The 17709-nt window shown below is 43.4% G+C and overlaps 1 gene segment (V, D, J or C); it reads left to right on the forward strand.

Annotated features, from left to right (window-relative positions):
• The first annotated feature begins 3729 nt into the window (after positions 1-3729).
• LOC140118392 (immunoglobulin heavy constant mu-like) overlaps positions 3730-17709 on the forward strand; it is a 35316-nt gene continuing 21336 nt past the window's right edge. Inside the window, 4 exon segments of the C gene segment in view lie at positions 3730-3829; positions 13685-13975; positions 14087-14430; positions 16895-17021. Coding sequence covers positions 13690-13975; positions 14087-14430; positions 16895-17021 — 757 coding nt within the window.

A 17709-nucleotide genomic window follows, 5' to 3' on the forward strand; every position in this document is an offset into this window, starting at 1 on the left:
CATTACAATGAGCCACAGGCTCATTGTAATGGATATGCAGAAGCCATGTAGCCTCGTGTCAAAAGAAGACCCGAGGCTACCATGGCAACCGATCACGTATTTGCCGGCGGCAACGGAGGGGTTATTAGCGGTGGGGGTTTTCTGCAATATGCAAAAACCCCCACCTTTGTATGAAGAGGACTCAGCCCGTGAGCCCTCTTCATACACTCCTTATACCTCTGCGCCGTAGAGCTACGGCGCAGAGCGTTAAGGGGTTAAACTAAGAAGAAGGCTTTGTAAGTAAACAGTCACGGGTTCTCCTGCGACCCTTGTCTCGGGTCGGAGGCGATCCCGTGTACCTGCATGCGGGCCGCTGCACTCACTGGGGTGCGCGCGCCGGCACTGTCAGATTTAAAAGGCCTGCACACCGATTATTGCCGCTGGCCAGATGCCCTTCTTTATAAATTCCCAGCCCCTTCCTGTCTTGCCTGCCGGATCTATGTGCCTCACAACCTTAGAGAAAGCTCCCCAGCGATATACCTGCATTCCTGTGTCTCCTGTGTCTACCCGTGTATCCTGCATTCCTGCTCCTGAGTTCCCATGTCCTGCATTCCTGTGTACTTGTGACCCCGGATTGGACTTGATGTTGCATATCTGTCGCCTGCCCTGACCCTGTGCCTGGACCTGACCCCGAGACTGCCTCCTGCTAAGGTACCTTGAACTCGGCTGCCACCGCGGGCTAGTCGCTCCTGTGGAATGACCTGGTGGTACTGGACTGCCGCAGCAAGTCCATCCCACTTTGCAGCGGGCTCTGGTGAAGACCTGATGCCACTTAGACTCCAGTCCCAGGTGTCGGCTAGTACCACCTCCAGTGGTCCAGTGGTTTAACGGATCCTGAATCCTGATATAAACTATCCTCCATCATAAGCAAGTCTGTGTCTTTTTTATTTATATGCAAATTATTATTTCAGTACACCGCTGGCCAAGTTTCCTGGCCAAGGGGGAGTGGGGCAGTATTAATCAAGGATGATCTATAGATCAAGGATAAGAGCAGGTGTACTTGATGTCAAGGTCCACACCAAAGACATGCTCATTTGCATATAAATATCATTTCAACATTCTAAACGGGTTATCTAAAGTACAATGGCTTATTCACAGATATATTTTTAGACAATTTTATTTTACACTTTTTCAACTAGTACAAAGGGCCATGTCGCGTCACAGCAAAAAAAGGCAGTGCACCAAAAAGTTGGTGCGCCTAAATTTGGTGCAGTAAACTAGGCCAACTAAAAGACAAATTGACAAAACCGTGCCTTACGCAAATTCCAAGGATCCACAAGTCCCAGAATATCTCACCAGAAGATAAGTAGTAGCCTCACTGTAAGAGACAGAAGAATCAATGTCCATACAAGATCGAATTTTCAGGGTCTGGCAGAAATAAAAGCTTGCTATTTCCAGAACATGCCTACATAACTGTACTTATTTATAAAGAATGGACAGATCTGGAAAGAAGGTCAACCATTATGAAAACTCAGATGAAAAATATCTGATACCTGAAGAAGACACACACCTATACAATAAAATTACTTAAGTGATGCCCATAAAGCAGTTATTCTCTCCCATTTAAAGACACCTGATCTGACTGACAAGAAGTCGCATGCGTTGCTCAGAAGATCATGGAAGCTGAGACCAAGCATTGCAGCCACTTGCCTAGACTGTTCTGTAAGTGATCAGTCACAGTATAAACCAATGGTCCATTGATGATGCAGCAAAAATTTTGTTGAGAAGTGGACAAACACTTAACACATTTTGCCTATAATTTATAGCAAACTTATTATTTTGTGACTTTTTCATGTTAACAGTCTGAAAAGAAAAAACACTCATTTTATTCTGAATTACAATCAAAAAGTGTTAATTTTCATTGTTCAGCTGCATCTTGGGTTCATCATGTACAGACTGTGTATTAGTAGAAGAACATCTGTCTTCCGAAAAGCCTAGAGAAGACATTATAGCTTTAACCCTCTCTTCTCAAAAACTAGCAAACTACCATAAAACAAGAAGAGGCTACAGCATCCAATGAAATTGAAGAAGGCACTAAGCCTTTATTCACAGGAGCATAGAGAAAGCAGCAACATTTCAATTCACCATGTAACTTTGGGACACAGATTCATGGTGAATCGAAATGTTGCTGCTTTTTCTATGCTCTTGTGAATAAAGGCTTAGTGCCTTCTTTAATTTCATTGGATGATGTAGCCTCATCTTGTTTTGTGAGTATCTCGGACACTGTTCACCAGGATCCTGGGTTGCGTGCATCCTCCACACTATTAGAAGTTATATGGGTTGCTGTCTTTTCTCTTCTTTTTTCCAAACTACCATATATACTCGAGTCTAAGCTGACCCGAGTATAAGCCGAGGCCCCTAATTTTACCACCAAAAACTGTGAAAACCTATTGACTCAAGCATAAGCCGAGGGTTGGAAATGCATTACACACAGCCTCCCAGTATATAGCCAGCAAGCCCCCTTGAGAATACAGCCAGCCAGCCCCATTTAGTATACAGACAACCAACCCCCTTTAGTATACAGCCAACCAGCCCCCTTTAGTATACAGCCAGCCAGTCCCCTTTAGTATATAGCCAGCCGCCATGTAGTATATAGCCAGCCAGCCCCCAGTTTGCCCAGCACATAAAAAAATAAATTTACATACTCATGCTCCCGTCTCTGTGGCTCCTCTTCTTTCTTCTCTCTGTTGTAACAGCCGGCAAAGACGTGTAATCAGCAGCAAAACCGCTACTACATCATAGTGTGCCCTGGCTGGCAGAGTGCATGGCCGCAAATATGCAAATGTGCCAAAAAGTCACAAATATAAGAGATAAAAAAGAAAACCTTAGATAGGTTATAGAATAGGTTTAGTCAGACATGCATTTTTTAACACTATTTGAAAAATGTCCTATAGAGGGATCCATGCTCTATGGGGATCCATCAATAATGCATTTCTACAAATGAAAAGTTACAGTTCTAAGTACAGGCGGTCCCCTACATAAGGACACCCGACTTACAGACAACCCATAGTTACAGACAGACCCCTCTGACCTCTGGTGAAGCTTTCTGGATGCTTTACTATAATCCTCGGTCCAATTACAGCAAAAAATGTTTAAACTCCTATTGTCACTGGGGCCAAAAAATTTTTTGTCTGCATCTACAATTATAAAATATACAGTTTCGACTTACATACAAATTCAACTTAAGAACAAACCTCCGGACCCTATTTTGTACGTAACCCGGGGACTGCCTGTAGTTACTGGTATTCCTGCACAAGATGTAAATCCATAATAAGAAATAACACATCAGTGCATACACATTTCTAAAAACAGGAACGAAAAAGAAGAGCTGTAGAACACAGAATATGTCTGCCTATTATTATGTCTTCTGTAGAGGCTCAGATATAAACTGGAATATCAAGAGGTGGATGGTAATAAAAATACATTCCAGACTTTCTAAAATAAAATACACATAGAATAAAAACCTTGTTTAAATATAAAAGGCACATATTGTTGATACATTACTTTCAACCAGTACTTTAGCTTCTGCATGATAACTTATTGGGGCCTGCAATAACCTTGGAGTAGCTGAAAAATGTTACAATCTGAAAACGTTTTTCTTGAAAGTTGCATTTCCTTAGAAACAAATAAATAAACAAAACAGGAAATGCAGTTTCTGAATGTTTTTTGTAGCTTTACTCATTCTTGTAGGACCAACTCACAGGTTGACACACAACAGAAGGTTGCCCTGGGTTGTGGGATCATGTTTATCTCACTGTGGTCATCTGGACATTTACTCCAGATAGTAAATGTAAGTATTACTATCATCATCAGCTCTTCTATAGAGGCCTCTGCCCTGTCTAACTGTCCTTCTCAATGACAAAGTAACTATTTGTATCGCTTTTAACAAGTATTTTGTATAACACATTTTATGACAATGATCTTTAGTTTGTTGATGGACTATGTCTCTACCATATGCTTTATCTACTTATGGCTCATGCCTAATAGTGCAAGACAGAATACTACAAGAATTTCCATGGTTGTAGGGCTTATTGCACTGCCCTTAATAATGTATGATCATTCAATTGGAGTTGTATGAACAGGGACTGTAAAAAAATATTGAGAAACTCCTTCTAGATTACAATTTTACAGTTGCAATATAGCTAATTCTGCACTGTATTCATTATTAATATAGTATGATTCTTGAATGATAAATAGTAGAGGCATGGTATAGATTGATGTCAATGCTTGGTATATTAATATTAACATGGGTTTTGTGTAGAGGACATACGTGAAGATACCTGGCTGTACCTACAGCACATTAAATTGGCATACCATAGAGCGGTGTGCACCAATAATATATAAAGTTACTTATAATATATAAATTTAAGTGCTAAGTGCTAGAGATCCCTCTATTTTTATTGTATCTACCATTGCCAATGCAGACTTATCAACCCTTCCTCCGTACACTCCATAATGGGACAAGAAGTAATTGGGATCGAAGTGGTAATCTCACTGTGTTTTACAAATCCTTCTTTTCTTACACTACTGCATCTAAGGTCATTGGAATTGGTATAGTTATACATCATAGACTGACCTTACCACTATAATGATTGTATGTTGCAGTGTCTAATTCCATCTTCCATTGATTTCTAGAAGGAATCGTGCTTTCTAAATATTGGTTAACTGCTCATATATATATATATATATATATATATATATATATATATATATATATATATATATATATATACATATACACACATATATATATATATATATATATATATAAATATATTCCCCCTATATGCTACATTGCTTGTAAGCAGCTTGTCATTGTACAGGCATATTAGTATTTCATTACAGGATTTTATAAGTTTATTTCTTGCAGACATTTCTTAGTGCCAGCCCTGGCATCACTTACCAATATGGTAGATTGGGGCAATCACCAGTAAAGAGGCAATGGTTACATTCACCATTATAAGTGTGCTAGGTGCTATCACCCCTAACAACAGTATGAGTTTACAAACTGGGGATTCAAACCTCACCGCCCATACTGGTAATTGCAGACAATATTTCCATACTGCGGTCAACCACCTTTGTACCTGTAGTGGAGACAATAATTAGTATAGGTTTGCTGGCTGCAATTAATATTTACATCTATAGGGACAGTAGCTGCAAAAACAAGTATTGGGGTTTTGAGACAAACACCAATAAGTAGATATTGTCCGCAATCACCAAAATAGATATAGCTGCAATCACCCGTGTAGGTGTACTGGCCACAATCACCAGCATGGGTGCTCTGGCCGCAATCACCAGTGTGGGTGTACTAGCTGAAATCACCAGCAATAAAGCAATGGCTGTAATCACCCATGTAGGTGTACTGGCCCCAATCACCAGCATGGGTGCACCGGCCACAATCACCAGCATGGGTGCAAGGCCTGTAATCACCCGCTTAGGTGCGCTGGCTGTAATCACCAGTGTAGGTATATTGGCTACAAATCAACTGCATGGTTGCAGTGGCTGTAATCATCAGTGTAGGTGTGTTGACGGCAATCACCTGTGTAGATGCCCTACCTGCAATCACCTGGATGGGTGCAGTGGCTGTAATCACCTTTGTAGGTTAATTGACTACAATCACCAGTGTAGGTACCCCACCTGCAATCAGGTGCAGTGGCTGTAATCACCTACATGGGTGCATTGGCTGTAATCAGTAGTGTAGATGTATTGGATGCAATCACCAGTGTAAGTACCCCACCTGAAATCACCAGCATGGGTGCAGTGGCTGTAATCCCCTGCATGGGTGCAATGGCTGTAATCACCAGTGTAGGTGTATTGGTTGCAATCACCCGTGTATGTGCACTGGCTGCAATCACCAGCATAGTTGTACTGCCTGTAATCACCAGCATAGGTGCACTGCCTGCAATCACCAGTGAATGTGTATTGGTTGCAATCACCAGTGTAGGTGCCCTACCTGCAATTACCAGCATGGGTGCAGTGGCTGTAATCACCAGTGTAGGTGTATTGGTTGCAATCACCCGTGTAGGTGCACTGGCTGCAATCACCCGTGTATGTGCACTGGCTGCAATCACCAGCATAGTTGTGCTGCCTGTAATCACCAGCATAGGTGCACTGCCTGCAATTACCAGTGAATGTGTATTGGTTGCAATCACCAGTGTAGGTGCCCTACCTGCAATTACCAGCATGGGTGCAGTGCTGTAATCACCAGTGTAGGTGTATTGGTTGCAATCACCCGTGTAGGTGCGCTGGCTGCAATCACCCGTGTAGGTGCACTGGCTGCAATCACCCGTGTATGTGCACTGGCTGCAATCACCAGCATAGGTGCACTCCTGTAATCACCAGCATAGGTGCACTGCCTGTAATCACCAGCATAGGTGCACTGCCTGTAATCACCAGCATAGGTGCACTGACTGTAATCACCCACTTAGGTGCGCTGGCTGTAATCACCAGTGTAGGTATATTGGCTACAAATCAACTGCATGATTGCAGTGGCTGTAATCATCAGTGTAGGTGTGTTGACGGCAATCACCTGTGTAGATGCCCCACCTGCAATCACCTGGATGGGTGCAGTGGCTGTAATCACCTTTGTAGGTTAATTGACTACAATCACCAGTGTAGGTACCCCACCTGCAATCAGGTGCAGTGGCTGTAATCACCTACATGGGTGCATTGGCTGTAATCAGTAGTGCAGATGTATTGGATGCAATCACCAGTGTAGGTACCCCACTTGAAATCACCAGCATGGGTGCAGTGGCTGTAATCCCCTGCATGGGTGCAATGGCTGTAATCACCAGTGTAGGTGTATTGGTTGCAATCACCCATGTATGTGCACTGGCTGCAATCACCAGCATAGTTGTACTGCCTGTAATCACCAGCATAGGTGCACTGCCTGCAATCACCAGTGAATGTGTATTGGTTGCAATCACCAGTGTAGGTGCCCTACCTGCAATTACCAGCATGGGTGCAGTGGCTGTTATCACCAGTGTAGGTGTATTGGTTGCAATCACCCGTGTAGGTGCACTGGCTGCAATCACCCGTGTAGGTGCACTGGCTGCAATCACTCGTGTATGTGCACTGGCTGTAATCAGCAGCATAGATGTACTGCTTGTAATCACCAGCATAGGTGCACTGCCTGCAATTACCAGTGAATGTGCACTGGCTGCAATCACCAGTGTAGGTGCCCTACCTGCAATTACCAGCATGGGTGCAGTGGCTGTAATCACCAGTGTAGGTGTATTGGTTGCAATCACCCGTGTAGGTGCGCTGGCTGCAATCACCCGTGTAGGTGCACTGGCTGCAATCACCCGTGTAGGTGCACTGGCTGCAATCACCAGCATAGGTGCACTGCCTGTAATCACCAGCATAGGTGCACTGCCTGTAATCACCAGCATAGGTGCACTGCCTGTAATCACCAGCATAGGTGCACTGCCTGCAATAACCAGTGAGTGTGTATTGGTTGCAATCACCAGTGTAGGTGCCCTACCTGCAATTACCAGCATGGGTGCAGTGGCTGTAATCACAAGTGTAGATTTAGTGGCTGCTATCACATGCATAACTGCACTGGCTGCAATCAGCAATGTAGGTACACTGGCTGCCACACCTGCATGGGTGCTCTGGCTACAATAACCAGTGTAGGTGTATTGGTTACAATCATGGGTGCACTGGCTTCAATGACCTGGATGGATGCAGTGGCTGTAATCAATAGTGTAGATGTATTGGCTGCAATCACCTTCATAGGTGCAATTGCTGTAATCACCAGCATGGCTGCACTGGCTGTAATCACCTGCGTGGGTGCATTGGCTCCAATCACCAGCATAGGGGTACGGGTAGGAATCACCAGTGTAGGTATACTTGCTGCAATCACCAGTGTTGCAAATGGTTGCAATAACCTACATAGGTGAACTGGCTATAATCACCAGGTTGGCTGTTCTGGCTGCAATCACCTGCATGGGTGCAGTGGCTACAATGGTTGCAATTACCAATGTAGTTGTACTGCCTACAATCACCTTTGTAATTGTATTGCCTGCATTCACCAGTGCTGGTATACTGCACATAATCACCAGTGTAGATGTGCTGCCTGTAATCATCAATGTAGGTGTACTGGGTGCAATAACTTGTGTAGGTCTACTGCCTGCAATCACCGCTGTAGGTGTACTTCCTGAAATCACCAGTGTAAGGCCCCTTTCACACTTGCATTTTTCTCGCGCGTTTTCTGCGCGTGCTTTTGACGCGCAGAACTTGCATTGCACTCTGACCCATTGTTACCAATGGGTCTTTTCAGACTTGCATTTTTTTTTGACGCGCGTTTAAATCTCGACATGCTCTACGTTTGCAAGTCACGCGCCTGAAAAACGCACCATACAAGTCTATGGAGATGCATCAAAAACGCATTGCACTCTGAGACACTTGCAAGTGCAATGCGTTTTTCACGCATCAATTGCCATAGAAAAGATAGAGTTCAGTCCTGAGTCCATTTCACGCGCATTTTCTGCGCGTGAAAAACGCATTGAAATTGCACTGAAATTGCATTGAAAACGTGCATGAAAAACTGAGGCACTGAACAAACTCTGACGCACTGATTGCACTCTGATGCAAAATGTGCGTTTTTAACTGACCAAACCCTGATCGCTCCCTGATCAAACTCTGACGTGATCTGCAACGCAAGTGTGGAAGGGGCCCGAGTGTACTGCCAGCAATTACCAGTGTAGTTGTACTGCTCCCAATCACCAGTGTAAGTGTACTGCCTGCAATCACTTGTGAAGTTCTGCTGGTTGTAATCACCAGTGTAGGTGTACTGTCTGCAGCCACCCATGTTGGTGTACTGTCTGCATTCACAAATGTAAGTGTACTGCCTGTAATTTCCACTGTAAGTGTACTGCCTGCAATCGCTAGTGTAGGTGTACTGCCTACAATCACCACTGTAGGTGTACTGCCAGCAATCACCACTGTAGGTGTACTGTCTGCAATCACCGATGTAGTTGTATCGCCTGCATTCACCAGTGTAGGTGTACTGCCTGCATTCACCAATGTAGTTGTATTGCCTGCATTCACCAGTGTAAGTGTACTGCCTGCATTCACCAATGTAGTTGTATTGCCTGCATTCACCAGTGTAAGTGTACTGCCTGCATTCACCAATGTAGTTGCATTGCCTGCATTCACCAGTGTAAGTGTACTGCCTGCATTCACCAATGTAGTTGTATTGCCTGAATTCACCAGTGTAGGTGTACTGCTCGCAATCACCATTGCAGGTGCACTGCCTTCAATTACCAGTGTAGGTATATTGCCTGCATTCACCAGTGTAAGTGTACTGCCTGCAGTCACTAGTGTAGTAGTGCTGGTTGTAACCACTAGTTTAAGTGTACTGCCTGTAATCACCACTGTAGGTGTACTGCCTGCAATCACTAGTGTAGGTGTACTGGCTGCAATCACCACTGTAAGTGTACTGCCTGCATTCACCAGTGTAATTGTACTGCCTGCAATCATTAGTGTAGGTGTGCTGGCTGTAATCACCAGTGTAGGTTTACTGTCTGCAGTCACCCATGTAGGAGTACTGCCTGCAATCACCTCTGTAGGTGTTCTGCCTGCAATCACCAGTGTAGGTGTGCTGCCTGTATTCACTAGTGTAGGTGTACTGCCTGTAATCACTAGTGTAGGTGTGCTTGTTGTAATCACCAGTGTAGGTGTACTGTCTGCAGTCACCCATGTAGGAGTACTGCCTGCAATCACCTCTGTAGGTGTTCTGCCTGCAATCACTAGGGTAGGTGTACTGGCTGCAATAACCAGTGTAGGTGTACTGCCTGCATTCACCAGTGTAAGTGTACTGCCTGTTATCACCAGTGTAAGTGTATTGCCTGCATTCACCAGTGTAGGTGTGCTGGTTGTAATAGGTGTAGTAGGTGTACTGCCTGCAATCAGTAGTATAGGTGTACTGTCTGCATTCACCAGTGTAAGTGTACTGCCAACAATCAGCAGTGTAGGTGTACTGCCTGCATTCACTAGTGTACTGCCTGAAATCAACAGTGCATTCACCAGTGTAAGAGTACTGCCTGTAATCACCAATGTAAGTGTACTGCCTGCAATTATTAGTGTAGGTGTGCTGGTTGTAATCACCAGTGTAGGTGTACTGTCTGCAGTCACCCATGTAGGTGTATTGCCTGCAATCACCAGTGTAGGTGTTCTGCCTGCAATCACTAGTGTAGGTGTATTGCCTGTAATCACCAGTATAGGTGTACTGTCTGCAGTCACCCATATAGGTGTACTGCCTGCAATCACTTCTGTAGGTGTACTGCTTGCAATCACCAGTGTAGGTGTACTGCCTGCAATCACTTCTGTAGGTGTACTGCTTGCAATCACCAGAGTAGGTGTACTGCCTGCAATCACTAGTGTAGGTGTACCACCTGTAATTACCAATGTAGATGTGCTGCCTGTAATCACTAGGGTAGGTGTACTGGCTGCAATAACTAGTGTAGGTGTACTGCCTGCATTCACCAGTGTAAGTGTATTGCCTGTAATCACTAGTGTAGGTGTACTGCCTGCATTCACCAGTGTAAGTGTATTGCCTGTAATCACTAGTGTAGGTGTACTACCTGTAATTACCAATGTAGATGTGCTGCCTGCAATCACTAGTGTAGGTGTACTGGCTGTAATAACTAGTGTAGGTGTACTGCCTGAAATCACCAGTGTAAGTGCACTGCCTGTAATCACCAGTGTAAGTGTATTGCCTGTAATCACCAGTGTAAGTGTACTGCCTGCAATCACCAGTGTAAGTGTATTGACTACAATCACCAGTGTAGGTGTACTGTTTGGAGTCACCCATGTAGGTGTACTGCCTGCAATCACCTCTGTAAGTAGTGCCTGCAATCACCAGTGTAGGTGTACTGCCTGCTATCAATAGTGTAGGTGTAAGTGTAATCACCAATGTAGGTAATTGCAGGCATAGGATATGCACAGCCTCAGGGCCGATTCTGGCCTATTTGCTGCCTGAGGCGGAAAATGAAATGACGCCCCCCCCCCCAAATAATAAAAACCCTAACCCCTGGTCTCCTATTGCTTTTGGCTACAACAATCTGATCAGAAAAACGCTGTCAACATTACTAACAATTGATAACAATTAGTGGCATTTAGTACCTTACAAGTGATAATGTTGAAGGTGACTTCCATACGACTTCTCCCAACCATGGTTTATCACTGTTGAAATCACAGCCAGATGTATTCAGCTCTGCTCTCCACACTGTGCCTATAAAATACCACAGTCACTTACAGTTTGTCACCTGGATAACAGTGCTTCTAAAATATGTATACCCCTCACATCACAACTGACCACACTGTCCCCCATATATAGAACACACACTGTGTGTGGCCCTCCTAAAGTATTATAGCATACAGGCAGTCCACGGGGTTATGTACAAGATCGGTTCTGTAGGTTTGTTTTTAAGTAGATTTTTTATGTTTAAACAGTCTAAACTGTATATTTTACTACTGTAGCCCCGGACAAATTTTTTTTGGTCTCTGTGACAATTGGATTTTAATTGGATGTTGGGTTGTCATCAGAACCAGGAGTAATAATAAATCTTCATTACAGACACTTGTAATATCTGTTACAGCTGTTTATTGTAGCCTAAGGCAAAAGTAAATAAAATTACCAACATCCAGGGGTCCATTTGTAACTAGGGGTCGTCTGTAAGTCGGGTGTGCTTAAGTAGGGGACCGTTTGTATACTAGATTCCCCCTGAATAAATTAAATAAATATTGTAATAAATTAATTTTCCAACATAAAGCCCTCAAGAATAAATTCAAGTATTTACAGCACTCCCTGCTATTATATATACAGGGTTCCCCTAAACTGATTAGATATAGCACCCCCTGATAAATTATTACATATACATCATATACAGAACCCTTAATTAATATATAGCCCCCTAACGCTTCATTCCCATAAAACATTTGCATTGTGTTTTGAAATCTAAAAAAATATATTGTACAAAACTCATCACTACATATACATAAAAGTTAATTATATAAGCAATAGCATTTGTGTCCCCTTTTAACATTAGTATTGAACATTAACAAAGCAAAACACATGCTTTTACTTATAAGAAGTGTCAAAAAACAGTACTAATATATGTGAACGCAACCTCAATAATATATTGTCATTTAATTAATATACATCCCACTGTTATTTATTTACATAAAGCTCCCTAATGAATTTATATAAAGCGGCAGCATAATTAATTAATTAATTAATTAATATATATAGCCCCCTCTAATTTGCAAACATATACTATACTATAATTAAAGAGTGCCACCTTAAACATTAATATATAGCACCCCATATCCACTCACTCCCCAGTTAAATCATATTTTGGCACCTGTTGAATATAGAGCCCCCCTATATTCAGATAACCCTAGTTTAAGTTCTGTCCCTATAGACAGATTCAGACCCCCAGTGTAATTACATACAGTACCCCATAACCACCAGTTTAATTCAGATATGGCCACATATACAGCCCCTTACCCAGTTTAGTCACACACTGTACCCCTTAAAAATCCCTCCTACTCCCCCAGTTTAATTAAAACCCGGACTCCAAATGCAGCTTTCTCCCTCCCTAGTTTCATTATGCACAGCCCTAAACATGTTGAACATGGCCAGCAGAAGGAAAAAAAGAAACTAATACTCACCTGTGTTTCCCACGCCGACACTGTTGTTCTCTGACAGCTCCCGGCTCCCGGCTCAGTGCAGGAACACAGGCTGCAAGTGATAACGTCATCACACGCCGCCTGGATCCTCCACGGGAATAGAGCTTACCTGAGTAATAGAGCTGCCGCTGGCACGTCTATGGCATCTGTGTATGCAGAGCGGCGCAGCGTCAATCTGTCTATCTGCGCCACTCTGCGCCGCTTACTTCGGTGGTTTGTCATCTGCCGCCTGAAGCGGGATTTTCATCCCGCCTCATGGCAGATGCGGCCCTGCACAGCCTCATCCTTAGGATATGCACAGCCTCATCCTTAGGATATGCCCAGCCTCATCCTTAGGATATGCCCAGCCTCATCCTTAGGATATGCACAGCCTCCCCCATAGGATATGCACAGCTTCCCCCATAGGATATGCACAGCCTCATCCTAAGGATATGCCCAGACTCATCCTTAGGATATGCCCAGCCTCATCCTTAGGATATGCCCAGGCTCATCCTTAGGATATGCCCAGGGTCACCATTAGGATATGCCCAGCCTCATCCTTAGGATATGCCCAGCCTCATCCTTAGGATATACCCAGCCTCATCCTTAGGATATGCCCAGCCTCATCCTTAGGATATGCCCAGCCTCATCCTTAGGATATGCCCAGCCTCACCATTAGGATATGCCCAGCCTCATCCTTAGGATATGCACAGCCTCTTCCTTAGGATATGCACAGCCTCTTCCTTAGGATATGCACAGCCTCATCCTTAGAATATGCACAGCCTCATCCATAGGATATGCACAGCCTCATCCTTAGGATATGCACAGCATCACTGGTAGTGTGTGGCACTGTAGCTTAGCTCCATTCACTTTAATGGAACAGAGCTGCAAAACAACAACCTGCGTTCGTGTTTTTACTACCTGAATTAAAACACTGTATAATAAATTTCATGTTTTTGTTATATTTCAGAATCAATGAAACAACCAGATGTTTTCCCTTTAATCCAATGTAATCCAAATCTGCAATCTGAAACTATCTCTATTGGATGTTTGGCTACTGGCTATATCCCTACACCAGTAAAAATCCAATGGACAGCAGGGACCACAACAACTGCTTCCCGGGAAATGACAGTGCAATCCAGTGGCTTGTTTTCAACAAGTAGCTTTGTGTCTGTATCTCCATCCAGATTGAAAGATGAACCTTTAACCTGTATTGTGGAGCATGAACAATCTAAATTTAAAGTCAACAAAGAAATAAGAGGTAGGATAATGAAATAGATGGTGCTTAGAGAACTTGAATGTATCAAGTATATGAGTACTATATGTATGTAAAATGGCCACAAATGTAACATATTTTTTTGTTTTTCTACAGTGAAAACATCAAAGCATGAGGAGGATGTGGGGCAGGGGGGCTATGGTACAGTATATCTATTCTGTCCTCATATAAGAGAAGCCGAGGAAACCGGGAACAACAACCAACTGAGTCTTGTCTGCATGGTTAAAAGTTTCATTAAGGATGACACCAAGATTTCATGGATTGGTGGGCACAAAGATAAAAATGATATCACAGAATTCACAGCAACAAGTAATATAAAAGTCAGTATCCTGACCATCAAGAAGGAGAAATGGGAAAGCGGAAGCACCTACACTTGCACTTCCAGTGCAGGAAGTGTTACCTTGAAGAAGAAAAATTGTGCAAACTGTACTAATGGTTCCTAATCACAGCCCCTGTATTATGTGTTATCGCCAACCCACATCTCCCTCTCAAAACTTACTGTACAGCAATAAAGTGATCAACAACAGCTTTACAATGTGTCCAAAAATATTATGAATATATAATATATATACAGGCAGTCCCCTGTATATACATCCAAGATAGGTTCTTTAGGTTTGTTCTTAAGTTGAATTTGTATGTAAGTCGGAACAGGGATATTTTATAATAGCAATGCCAGAAAAATGTTTCTGTCTCTGTGACAATTGGATTTTCAAAATTTTTTGCTGTAATGGGACCAAGGATTGTCAATTAAGCTTCATTACAGACACCTTATTTCATATGTTTTAATGTTCATCTATGTCTGCTTGTTATCATATATTAAACTTTTCCTTTTGAGTATCTGACTGTTTAGTGGTTATCTGCTTTTTAGTAACAAAGTAGATGTTAAATTAATTGACTATCTGTATGTTGCGTGATAAAAATTTGGTAACAAGTTCTTATAGCCTATGCAATGCTAAGTTTGTATTGCCTTTGACAACAATAATTAATAAATAAAGATGGTTTATGTCCCAACTACCTAAATTGACAACTATCTCAAAAGGACATTAAAAGTAATACATTTTATTAGGGCAATTTAAAATTATAAGTGGAGCTGCCTACAATTCTATCACATGAACAAGACAAACATACAATTATTGTAGTGTAGCCTCCAACACATTACTGTGTGCAAATGGTCGAGCTGTATTGTACGGTTACACAGCATCTAACCCATTAGCCAGTGTCATAATGAGTGTCGGAGGTCATTCAACTGCAATACAAGTGGTGCTAGACCCCCGTGCTTAGCACTTGGATCAGTTCACACGCGAGGGTCTGCACCTATTGTGACCATACGTCAATGGATGCCTGACGCGTTTCCCCGCTATGTATATTGAAGTAGCGGTTCATCAGAGGGCTATTACGATGGTGATCCCCTATCCTACATCTGCCTTAACTAGCCTTCAGCATTGATGTCAGCTTGCTAGCTAACTTAAAGTACAGTGGGATCGGTCACGCTAGTATGGTGACATACGCCGGCATTTGTTTGGCCGCGCGTGATGCCGGCGTCCCGGGCTATTTAAAGATTAAGCACCGCCCACTAGAAGGAGGGAGGGGGGCGGGTCCCAGGGTGCCTGACGTCACCAGACACTCCCCTAGACGATCGATGGGATACTCCACATGTCACAGCTCAGGGACCCAATCCGGGGCCGCAGAGTTCGACAGTGGAGATACCCACACCGATCCTAGGGAGCATGACAGCCAATGCAGTCCTATAGGTAAGATATCCTACCACCTCCTCATAACATCGCTACATCGCGATAGAGTTTCTTGAGGTACTTGATCGCGGTTCCTAATGAACCCACAACATATAGTACATTTGTGGGTTGGACGAAACGGAGGTGTAAACACATTGAAGGGTAAAGTACAGAGGTAACAGAGTCACATAAGTATCACAAAGGTCACAGAGATATGTCACTGATAGGAAATCCCACAGAGACACAGTCAGATGTCAGAATTTTATTTCCAATATTTACAGCGTTTAGATTCCATCGAAGAGTTGATCGAGTAAACAAAATATTTATTATATTTATTTACACTATTTACAGTACTTTGATTCCATCGAATAAGTAGGGATCCCTACATGACTTAATGACAGAGTTGGTGGTGTCATATCCAGACCTAGTTGGTCACCATTTGTCATCAAGTACCCATGCATGAATAGATATTGGGGGATTGGGGTCCTCTATGTCTAGATGAAACAAGCATAGGCAATATGTTCATTTAACCCATCCGGTTGGACTGTCCCCAGGTCGAAGATCCATCTCGATTCCCGTTGGGACAATTTCCTTTCAAAGTCCCTCCCTCCGGGTGAGGGTTCCACCACCTCGATAATCTGGAACCGCAGGATTTTATGGTTCCCCTCATGATATTCCCAAATATGTCTCGAGACAGACGTATCTCTTTTATTCTTGACATCGTTGATGTGCTCCCTAAATCGCCTTCTCGCTTCACGGGTTGTTTGCCCAACATATTGGATCTGGCACAGACACGTGAGTAGATAAACCACTCCTTTCGTTGTGCAGTTGGAAAAGTGTTTCATATAGAAAGTCCTCCCTGTTATAGTACTTTGAAACATATTACCGGTGCGGATGTACTGGCATGACTTGCATCCACTGCACCGAAAAGTCCCTTTGGGCTTGTCTGGGAGCCAGGTGCTATGTCCTGTAAGGGGTTTCAAGTGGCTTTGAACCACATTATCCCCTATATTCTGACCCCTTCTGTATGTAATAGAGGGGAATGCGTCAATGGTGTCAACAATGTCCTTGTCCATCCTCAGGATGTTCCAATTATCGCGTAGAATCTTTTTCACTTCATCATGACATCCATCGTATGTCCCTATGATCCTCGTTTTCTGTTGTCCAACATCAGATCTTTTCTTGGGGACCAATAGTTCGTGTCTCCTCTGGTTCAGGGCATAATGATGAGCCTCTCTCAGGACATCAGATGGATAGCCCTTATCCAGGAAACATTTCTGGAGATCCCTTGAGGCTACGAGGTATTGGTTCATAGCAGAACAGTTCCTCCGGACCCTCAGGTATTGGCCTTTTGGGATTCCTCTCTTGAGGGGTGTCGGGTGCCAGCTTTGCCACCTCAAGAGGCTATTAGACGCTGTAGGTTTCCTGAATAGTTGGGTCTCCAGATTCCCAGAGTCTTTAAGCAGAATCTTGATGTCCAGGAATGCTATCTCTTTGGGGTTAATTTCATATGTAAAGAAAAGACCCAGATCGTTTATATTCAAATGGGCCACAAACTCAACAAAGAGATCCACCGACCCACTCCATAAAATAAGGACATCATCAATGAACCTCAGCCATAAAATTACGGCCGAGGTCCACCTGTCCATCTCCTCCTGGAAGACAACTTCTCTCTCCCACCAGCCCAGGTAGAGGTTTGCAAATGTGGGAGCACATGGGCTCCCCATTGCAACCCCCCTGAGCTGGTGGAAGAATTTCCCTTCAAAGAGGAAATAATTCCTCGTCAGTACAAAGTCAAGAAGTCTCATGACGAACTCATTGTGGGCCTTAAAGTGTAGTCCTCTAGTTTTCAGAAAGTCATGTATAGCATTACATCCCTTCTGATGGGGAATAGAGCTATAGAGGGCTTCCACGTCCAGACTAGCCAAAAATGATCCAGATGGAAGTGTGAGGTCCTCGATTCTCCTGAGGACATCCATAGTATCCCTT

The sequence above is a fragment of the Engystomops pustulosus genome, chromosome 1 (genome assembly GCF_040894005.1).
Source record: "Engystomops pustulosus chromosome 1, aEngPut4.maternal, whole genome shotgun sequence".
In the NCBI taxonomy this organism is placed as follows: Eukaryota; Metazoa; Chordata; class Amphibia; order Anura; family Leptodactylidae; genus Engystomops; species Engystomops pustulosus.